The sequence below is a fragment of the Myotis davidii genome, unplaced genomic scaffold, assembly GCF_000327345.1.
Source record: "Myotis davidii unplaced genomic scaffold, ASM32734v1 scaffold205, whole genome shotgun sequence".
Lineage (NCBI taxonomy): Eukaryota > Metazoa > Chordata > Mammalia > Chiroptera > Vespertilionidae > Myotis > Myotis davidii.
The window spans coordinates 2,869,416-2,880,476 of NW_006297573.1; the positions used below are offsets into that span (position 1 = coordinate 2,869,416).

The window sequence follows — 11,061 nt, forward strand, 5'->3', positions numbered from 1 at the left end:
TGGCTGTGCAGGGATGGAGGAGTGAAATAAAGAAGAGAAAGCACTGCACAGTGTTCCCCACAGGTTTTGGAGCAAGCTCATCTGGATTCAAATCGCAGTATTTCCACTTGATATTATGTCTAAGCACATGTAATCATTTTTATAGGTCAAAGACTGTCAAATATTGGCAATTTCAAATGGTTTAGTCTAGTCACTGTGTGACCATGGTAAGCTACTTAACCTTTTTGTGCCTCAGTTTTCTCCTATGTAAAATGGGGATAATAATATACCCACCTTATAGGGTCAATATGAAAATTGAAAGAGTTGACATTTGTAAAGTGTTTAGAATAGGAGGTGTCTGGCATGTAGTAAGAGCTAGTGTTTGTACAAGAAAATAAAGCAATGGGAAGATCAAGTATTTATTTCTTCCTCACTTACTCCTGCTCCCTACACAGCACTAGCGTGGCCCAGTCTCCGGCCCAGGTGGTCAGAGTGAGCTCTAACTTAAATGACAGGTGTACCACTGGGTGCCAGGCTTGACTATCAGCCAGGACAGGACAGGGCAGGCTCACGAAAACTGTACCAGCTGGCTGCTGCTCCTCGGCCATGCTTCGGCAGGGTCTGGCTGCACTGAAGAGCCAGACCACCGATGTGCCAACCTCCCCTCTCCTCACAGTAGTCTCTGGGCAAGAGAATGCCTTGGAAACCAAGCAGCCCAGGCGGAGCTATCACTCTCTCATCCTGTGTCCTGCACACATTTCCACACCTCTCCACAAGTCTCAGACTCCCACTGGAGATGGAGCCAAAATTCCTGCATCTAAGGTTCTTGTGAGGACTACACAAGACAATGGAGACACAGCATACAACACAGACTGATAGCTATAATGTGCTGGATAAATAACACTTACTTTTATTTTCTCCTTGCGTTCTCCATCTGCCCACTAACATCTATCTGGACACTTCTACTGTACTTCATTTTTTACTATTGCTTCCTGATGAAATTAATGTTTATTGTTTTAAAAAGGGTGGGAATAAGAAAATTAAAGTCACTCAGAATCCCACTATAAATAATCAGTGTTAATATTTGATTATTTTTCTAAGATCACATACAGGTATATACATACCTTTTCAACGTTTTTTGAAAAAAACTGGTACCATTCTATTGATTGCTTTATATTCTGCTCTTTTCCATTTAGAAAGTTATTTTTCCAAAGTATTAAAAAATCCAGCAATTTATATAATATCCTATTACTTAGGTGAATTATGATTTATTTTCTCATTCTTTTATGATTATATATTTACATTATTTTCAGTATTTTGTTGCTGTAAATGCTCTTGGGATAAACATTCTCACTCACAGATTAATGCCTGCATCTCACTGTTTCTGCAGACAGATCCCTAGGCACCTGAATAAAGGGGCATATAAATATTTTCTTTTTTTGGTTACTCCTCCCCTGAGGATATTTTTTCCACTGATTTTTAGAACAAGTGGAAGGGAGGGAGAATGGGAGGAAAGAGAGGGAGAAGGAGGCAGGGGGAAGAGAGAGAGAGATCCATGTGAAAGACAATGATTGGCTGCCTCCCGCACACACCGTGACCAGAGCCGGGGATCAAACCTGCCACCCAGATACATGCCCTTGATCAGGAATCAAACCCACGTCCCTTCGGTATGTGGGCTAAAGTTCTAACCACTGAGCACACCAGCCAGAGCATCAATATTTTCAAGAGTTTCAATACATGTAGCCAACTGCTTTCCAAAAGGTATATCAAAAAGACAAGTTATACCCCTGGCTGGGTGGCTCAGTCAGTTGGAAAGTCATCCCATACACCAAAACGTTTTGGGTTAGATTCCTGGTCAAGGTATATACCTAGGTTGAGGGTTCTATCCCTGGTCATGGATCATATGGGAGGCAATTGATTGATGTTTTTCTCTCACATCGATGTTTCTTTTGATCGCAAAAAAAAAAAAAAATCAATAAAAATATATCCTCAGGTGAGGATTAAAATAAATAAAAAATAAAGTTGTTCTGCATATAAAAGGGTGACCATCTGTCCTAAACCATATCACTAGATTCTTTCTCAGCACTGAGTATTTGCCAAATTTTAGGCAAAACATGGTGTTTCTCTGGTGTTGACTACCTTCATTTGTGAGCGCACCTGCCTCCCCAGCATGTTCTCTCCACATGTTGTCAGCGGTGACAACCCTGACACAAACATGTATATTTTGGTAGGGTTCCCACTTCCCCTGCCAAACTGGCCTGCCTGTCTAGAGCATGTCCTCAAGTGATACCAGGAGAGAGGAAGTGAGACTGAGCACCGCTTCCTCTGTCCGACAGTCACTTGGGTGTGCCTGCCACTATGATGAGGATAGTGGCTGATGGAGACCACAGCCACCAGCCTGACATCTGCTAAAGTGCAAAGTGGGGCTTCCCACCAGCCCTCTAACTGCAGAGGCCGAGCAGGAGCCCTGGGGTGAGGGTGGGAGAAGCCCTGACTTTCACACATCTTTCTCTTCTAATCCACTAATTTTGTAAAATAAATACTGCTGCTGAAATATCTTTGAGAGGGCAGTGAATGCTGAAACAGATATGCATTTACAAGACCAAACAAAGGCACTGGAATGTACAGGTGTAACAACTGACATTATATCAGTGTCAGCATTAGGGACTTTTTGGATTAAGTAAGACAGTCATCAGGTTTTCCCTTTGGGACAAGAACTCTGAAAAGCATGTGCTGCATAACTGTCCTCAACAAAGCCGCCCTCTCGCCACCAGACCCAGACTGAATAGCTTCAGGTGCAAACTTACCATCTTTTTGTTGTCCTGCTTGTTAATGCTGACCACAGACTCCTTTATTACAATGTGAGTGATTTCAGGGAAGTACGAAAAATTGTTCCACTCTTCTCGGACTTTGTTTTTCTCCTCGTCCTTCTTGTGTTTATTTTCCAGTTTTTTCCGTTTCAATTTATTTTTTTCCTTTTCAACAGGAACCACCTGACAGTGTGCATAAAAGTGACAGAGTTGAGTGGGCTTTCTCATTTTCTATTGGAAGAAGGTCACTGCTTCTAGGAAACCAGTGCAGAGCCTACGTCCAGGGAGAAGAAGCCAGCATGCCTGGATTTCAGAGGAATTGGGAGAGGGCACCGTGGGCTTAAGATCAGTTTTGGGTCCTACCAGGGAATATTAGACTTTTACATCTAGAGGAGACCTTAATGAGCACAATGACTTAACTCCTTACATAATCTATGATGTACAAGTAAACTCAGAAAGGCAAATAACTGCGCACTAGACACACATCTACAATCAAGTCCCCTTAGTCCTGCAATCGTATGTTCAACAAATGCAGAGAACATGCTTTTTCCAACTATGGATAGAACATGCGTGTTCTCGCTCTCAAATCTATCACTGTCTCAGCTTTACAATATTGAAGTGAAAATTTTCAAAAGAAGGTATAGATGTCTGAATAAATCTAGGGGGTAAAATAGTTTAAATATTTTGTGCAGCATGAGTCTTGAAGGCTAGAGATCTGGGTTAAGATCCTGCCTTTGCCAGTTACTTCACTAGTTAGTTCATCTCTTTGTGCCTCCATTTCCCTAACCTTAAAGCAGAGATCCTACATCTTCACAAGGTTCTTTGAGAATTAGGTAAGTTCCTGTTAACACAGTACCTACTACACAGAAAGCACTCAGTGTTAGGATTGTTAATTAAGCAAGACAAAACTAGAGAAAATAAATCCCACCTTTAATATTATTTGTAATAATGATGGTAGCAACTATAATAATTAACTGAACATTTATTATATGCCAGGCTCTGTGCTAAATGACATTTAGTTCTCACAACCACCCTACCAGGTACAAATACTTTAATGATAAGCTTGTAGCTGATATAGGTGAAGTAACCCTTGGCCATGTAACTACAAATAGTGAAGCTAGGATTTGAACCAGTTCCATTTAGGTTTAAAACCCGTGCTTTGAAATCACTCTGCTCTATTGCCTCATTTAACAAATACTTCATAAAGAAGCTTCAAATTAAAAAATCAATTATCCTATTTCATGGAGTCAGAGGCCCAAGTTCAATTTTTAGCATAATCACTTATTAGTTATGACCTTGGACAAGTTTCTTAACTTCTCTGTATCTCTGTGTGTTCATCTATAAAACAGAGATAATGGCAGTATTCCCTTCCAAGGTTTTTGTTTTTATAAGGAATAAATGAGTTAATACATGTAAAATGCTTTGAAAAGTACTCTTGGTACATGGTAAACACCCAGGAAATATCTGCTGTTATTATAATACTACATATTATATGTTATTATATTTCTCTATTTCCCTATAATAGCCAATAAACGTTTATTTAGACTTACGGCTACATGGACACAATAAAAGATGAATGATAGCCCTGGCCGGTGTGACTCAGTTGGTTGGGCATCTGCACTTAAGAGGTCGCCAGTTTGATTCCTGGTCAGATCACAGGCTAAGGTTGTGGCTCCATACCCGGTAAGGGCCGTGCAGAAGGCAGCCAATCGATCTATCACTCTCACACCACTGTTTCTCATTCTCTCCCTCTTTCCTCTCTCTTTAAAAATCAATTAAAAATCCTTAAAAAGAAAAAAAAAGGATGAATGACATGGGTCTCCTGCCTAAACAAACTCAGCTGATGGGGTGATGGACATGCAAACAGGTAACTCCAATGGGATTTACTCTGGATGCTCTGTTTTGGTCAGCCACCTATCACCACTTACATTTGGTTTCTGCCTCCATTGGATTCCAAGATTTCCAGTCACCATCACTTCATAGTAGAGAACATTTCCACTGTCATTCGGTTTAAACCAATTCATCTCATTTTCCGATGAAATCAGTAACATGGAAGTCTCAAATATTTCAGCACCGTAATGTTTTGTCAACGTTTCCAAGGTCGCCAGGTATTTCACCTTCAGGTCATGCGTGGACACGCTGCTGTCACAAATGGTCTTGTTGTTAAATTCCTTTAGGAAATCCTTGAAGACATTATTTATCCGCATCCTGGTAAGAAGGTTCCTCTGTCTGATGGACTTATTCAATGTTTCTGGAATATATCGCTTGTAGCTAAAAGAAAGTAGAAAAATCATCCTTTTTTTTCACAAAGAGGTTAGCAGAGAATAGTTTACAAACAAACCTAAGTCTATAAATCTTCCTTCCACGTGTTGTCAGATGAGAAAGAAGGATCTACTCCCAGATCATTAGATGGAGTGAGCACCGCAGAGGATAGTCATCAGGAGGTAGACAGGTCAAAAGGGACTGAGAGAGAATAGAAAAGTACATATTCCACAGATTTTATTGCGATGGGAATTCCTGTGAGTACCATCAAATTGACTTAGCTATGCTCTTGCTTGCTAGTGCCATTGTCCTGTGCATACTGGTTCTCACATAAACATACTAAGATACAGCATTGGTTTGAAAGTGGTCTGAAAGGTGTCAAGAGTGATAATTGGTGCTTTCTATGTTTTACTTGCATGTCTGTTTTATAATTTTCCTATGAAGACCACATACTGTTTTTTATTAGAAATGAAAAAATATATATAGTAGTATCCCAGTGCATGAATTCATGCACATTAAAAGGCAATTAATTAGAAGAAAACAATTTTTTAAATACATATTTCTTTATTGATGTGAGAGAGGAAGGGAGAGGGAGAGAGAGAGAGAGAAACACCAATGATGAGAGAGAATCATTAATCGGCTGCCTCCTGCACACCCCCTATTGGGGATCGAGCCTACAACCCAGGAATGTGCCCCTGGCTGAAATCGAACCTGGGACCCTTCAGTCCGCAGGCCAATGCTCTATCCACTGAGCCAAACCAGCCAGGGCTAGAAGAAATATTTTTTAAAAAAATCTATTTTATTGATTTTTCACAGAGAGGAAGGGACAGAGAGAGAGAGTTAGAAACATTGATGAGAGAGATACATCGATCAGCTGCCTCCTGCACATCTCCTACTGGGGATGTGCCCGCAACCCAGGTACATGCCCTCGACCAGAATCGAACCTGGGACCTTTCAGTCCGCAGGCCAACGCTCTATCCACTGAGCCAAACCGGTTTCGGCAAGAAGAAATATTTTAATATTGCTATTCACGTCTTGCTAATGAAAAGAAAATGGGATTCTTTCAAGTCTCCTATCTTCCTACTCCAGGACTTCTGCAAGGACCAAATGAAATGAGGCACAGGAAATGCTTCACAAACATTTGGTTAAAGTGTAAAATGTCTGCACCTGGCTATAAAGCAAGTCAAGTCCCTAGGCCAGTGGTCGGGAAACTGCGGCTCACAAGTCACATGAGGCTCGTGAGCCACATGTGGCTCTTTGGCCCCTTGAGTGTGGCTCTTCCACAAAATACCACGTGTGGGTGCGCATTAGTGAGCCGCGGTTTGCCGACCACTGCCCTGGGCTGAAGAAACTCCAAGGAGGCTAGTCACTAGGGAGAGCAAGCCTGGCATTGCTACGTGACATCATTACCTGGCACCCACAGCCACCATTTCTGGGCTGTGGGTTGCATTTTGCATGATGGGATCTTGGCAGTGTTGGCTCTGATTTGGCGGGGTGTTACTCCGGAGTGGTGGCAGGGCCTGGTCCCACTTGGGGGAAGCCGAGTGTTGGTTTGTCAGTGCCAGGTCCAAGGTGACATTTATTTTTAAACGGCCAGTGCGTGTCATGGCAGCTCCTGCATTGAGCGTCTGACCCCTGGTGGTCAGTGTTAGTCATAGCTACTGGTCTGACAGCCACTTAGCCTTTTACATATACAGGTAAGCTAATTAAAAGTGTATGCCATGTGAAAATGTCCCCACAAGTAAGCTGAAAGATTATCATTCAGCAGGGGGTCAAGGAGAAAGAATCTATGACTAACAGAATCTCAAACTGCTAGACCAGGAGCCAGCTTTATAGAGAATAAGAATACCCATGAAAGAAAGAACAAGTCCACTGGGGGCCAAGCAGGTGGGAAGCCTGGTGTGCCTGTCACTCTGGGCCTGAGGCAGTACTTGGCACAGGGTAACCCCTGCTGTGTGAATGGCTTCAAAATAGTGGAAATTTTGCAGCTGCGAGTTTATCCCCAACAGATACCATAACTTTTTAAGGGTAACGTAATGGAGGGCAAGATTAAAGGAGAGTTGCCAGCCTCTTGAAAAAATAAAGAGGAGGTGCCCAGAGCAAAATCCACAGAAAAAAATAGTAGGAACAGAGCATATATCTCATCAGTACCTCTATAACTGAGAAGCAGTCGTGATCTGCTCCAGACTCCGTCAAGGACAGAGGAAATACAAAGAGATGCAAAAAATAACCTTTTGAGAAAATGCATGCCACCTTTCACAAACAGTGCAGCTACATATCATTTCCTCTTCAAAATGAGACTGTATTCACTTAGGACATCACAATGGCTCATTGGAAAAAAGTTTGTATTTCGTAGATGTGTGGAAATTAAAATTACACAGACTGAATATTACTTCACAAAGACTTGATCGCAACTGACATACAATTTCCTTAAAATACAGCTGACCATCCTTCATATCAGAATAAACAGCTGTCTAGTGAACTCTAGTTCAGTTTAGGGATGGTAGTGGCTACCTGTAGAGCTATACTGAGAAGGATTTTAAGATGGGTCCAGCACAAAAGGAGAAAGTGCAATCATAGATGGCAATGCCCACCGTGGGCAGAGAGGGAAGGGGAGGGCATGTGGGCCACTAATTTGATTGGCATTCTTGGCCCAGGACATTCACCCTCATACACATTTCTGAGGTCATCAGCCAATATTTAAAATCAGGACACAATCATAATTGTGCTACCTTTTATAGATATTCTAAAAACACTTGTACTCTAAGGATCAGCCAGAAGTTGGCAGAGGTTAAACTGAGATGCTCGAGAACATATAAAAATAACACCATCCCCACAATCCATTCTTTGCCAGGAGAAAGATTACCTGATGTCCTTGGGGAGTTCTGGCAACTGCATCTTCTTGATCATGGCGTAGTGTGAGATGGCCAGCACGGCCATGCCCAGGCACTCGTTCTCAATGTCGTGCCCATCCTGCTCAGTCTTGGGGTCTCGGATGGGAGCCAGGCATTTGACCAAATCATACTGTCCCTTTGGAGCAGAGGTAAGAAGAAATGAACCACACTTAAGTTTCAAGCATAAATCCATGCTTCTAATCTTGAGAGGAAAGTTCTCCATACAGGGAAGTGCTACCCAGAGAAGCAACACAGCAATGAAACTAATAAGTCCGATAGTTTGCAACACACAGCAAATGCTGGCTAGGACACGGAGAAAAGGGAACCCTCGTGCACTGCTGGTGGGAATGCAGACTGAGGCAACCATTGTGGAAAACAGTATGGCGTTTTCTCAAAAAATTAAAAATAGAACTGTTTGACCCAGCAAACCCACTTTTGGTAATATATCCTATGAATCCTGAAACACCAATCAGAAAGAATATATGCACCCCTATGTTCACTGCAGCATTATTTACAATAGCCAAGACTGGAAACAGCCCAAGTGCCAACAGATACAAACGTTGATGAGTGGATAAAAACGTTGTGACACATTCACATAATAAAATCCTATGTGGCTGTTAAAAAGAAGGAACTCTGACACCGTTGTAGATACAAACGTTGATGAGTGGATAAAAACGTGACACATTCACATAATAAAATCCTATATGGCTGTTAAAAAGAAGGAACTCTGACACCGTTGCAACAGCACAGATGGACCTGGAGATTATAATGCTAAGGGAAATAGCCAGAGAAAGACAAATATCATATAATCTCACTAATATGTGGAATCTAATGAACAAAATAAACTGATGATCAAAACGGAACCAGAAGCATGGATATATGGAAGAGACTGGCAACTGCCAGAGAGGAGGGGAGGAGAGTTGATGGGATAAAGATGAAGGGATTAGCTAAAGAACATACATGCATACCCCAGGGACACAGACAATAGTTTGATAAAAGCTAAGGGAGTGGGTGGAGAGCAAACGGTGGAAGGGGTGGTGGTGGTGACACATGCAATGTCAACATTAAAATTTGTAATTAAAAAACAAAAAAACAAAACAAAACACTGATAGTTTGTCTGACACCAAAGCCCTTTCTCAACAGCTGGGTGTGAAGGGGCTCAGGAGATGTTCTCCCTAGGCTAATTAATTCATTTAACAAATACTTATTGAGCATATGCTAGGTCCTGATGAAGAGCATGAACATTTATAGGGCTTCCCCTGTAAATGGTGAACAGCAGCGTCGTACTAGGTTTGGATGGCACCAGGGCAAGGGAAGGTGACCGCTGGCCGGGGTTGATCACTCACTAATTCCACAAGCTTGTACTGAGATATCCTCTCTCGGCACTGGGTGTAGGACTGACAAAGCATCACGCCCCATTCTGATGCAGACTTAGAGGAAGGGGAAGAAGCGCACGTTCTACAATGCTCCATTACCACATGTAATTTTTTTCAACATCTGCTGCTCACGTTTCCAGTAGTGAAATGTATAACTAAAATACTGGAGATGCAGAGCATTCCAAGAGCCAATGAGGGCTAAATACATAAATAAATAAAACCAAATGGCTGTACCCACCATCTGCCTTGTACAGACTGATGAAGATGAGGTCAATGCTAGCTCCCCTCTATGAAACCCTTACCTCAGTGCTAGACACTGTACTGTTTCATTTATCTTCACAACAGCCCTATGAGGTACATGTTAACATCATCACTACCTAACAAAGGAGAAATCTAAGGCGCCAAAGGTTAAATGACTTCATTCATTCATTTGATAACTATGAATTACTAAGAACCAATTATAGGCCAGATGTTACTCTAGGTGCTAGGGATATAGCAAACCAAACTACGTCCCTGACCTCATGGAGATTCCATTCTAAGAACAAACCAATAGAAATATTAATTATCAGGTAGTTATAAAAATCAAAGTCAAGTAGAAAAATAACATGGCACAGAGGCCAGGGACCTAGGGAGTGGTGTGGCAGAGTGTCTAACCTAGAGGTGACTCCTGGACTATGGTTGTTCAACTCTGCGCTACAGCCGCACTCAATCCTTACTAACTTAAAACATACAGTACTCTGGGGACTGGGAGCTTTCGCCTTTTTCTAGCTGTAACCAGAGGTAGACAATGTCTGGAGGTGGTGCTCCCACATAAGTAAGCCACTCACTTTCCCTGAAGGGACTTTACTTTTGTGGTTTTGGATGGAGGATTCTCACCAAGGCAGTTCTCCTTCTGTCTAAGACTTCTCTTTCTTCCACATGCCACAGAGCACTGGCCACAATCACCCCGGCCAGCAACGTGTGAAGACAGAACAAACGCCGAGACTATTCTGTTCAGTAAACATCACTGCAAACCTCACGCAGCTCATTCCTGAGGCTCCAAAAGGTCAGATTCCAATGCTATACTGAACTCCTAATGTATGGCACCCTCTTCCGTTACACTTCCTCTCCCCAAAAGGTAAAAGAACTGGGAGGCTGAATTAAAAAAGACCAATCTGAAAATGGCCAGTTCATTTTTTCAGCACTTGCCCACGGCTGTGCGTTTTTCTGTGTGCGCGGGATGGGGATGGAGCGTAATCAAGCACTAAAGCTGTAGCATGGAATATAACTGTGACAAAATCACGTGTATGAAAGTATATCCTAAGGAATCAATAAAGCACTATGCATAAACATGTATGTATGAGGCTGCTCACACAGCCTATAACAATGACAGACAGCATAACAGGGAAATTATCAGACTTAATAAATGAATTCGGCAATGTAGCAGGATACAAAATTAACCCCAAGAAATCTATGGCATTTCTATACACCAAAAGTGAACTTACAGAAAGAGAGACTAAGAAAGCAATCCCATTTACCATCGCACCAAAAAAATTAAGATAGTTAGGAATAAACTTAACTGAGGTAAAAAGAATAAAAACAAAACCCATGAAGCACTTACAGATGAGATCATCAGAGAAAAAGAAATAGAATCATAATCATGTGAGTGTGACTTCATGGGAGTCAAAAATATAGGGAATATCTGGGAATGAATAATCAATGCTTCAAAGCAAGTGAAGAAAGACCAAAAACTAAAAAGAA

General features: G+C 41.8%; 1 protein-coding gene across 1 annotated transcript in view; it reads right to left on the minus strand.

Annotated features, from left to right (window-relative positions):
* Positions 1-11,061, minus strand: part of JAK1 (Janus kinase 1) — a 51,430-nt gene that overhangs the window by 26,654 nt on the left and 13,715 nt on the right. The window contains exons 5-7 of the mRNA XM_006773238.2: positions 7,918-8,081; positions 4,718-5,060; positions 2,787-2,972 (exon numbers count right to left, since the gene is read on the minus strand). Of these exons, the coding sequence (XP_006773301.1) occupies positions 2,787-2,972; positions 4,718-5,060; positions 7,918-8,081 (693 nt within the window). The remainder of the gene's footprint in view (positions 1-2,786; positions 2,973-4,717; positions 5,061-7,917; positions 8,082-11,061) is intronic.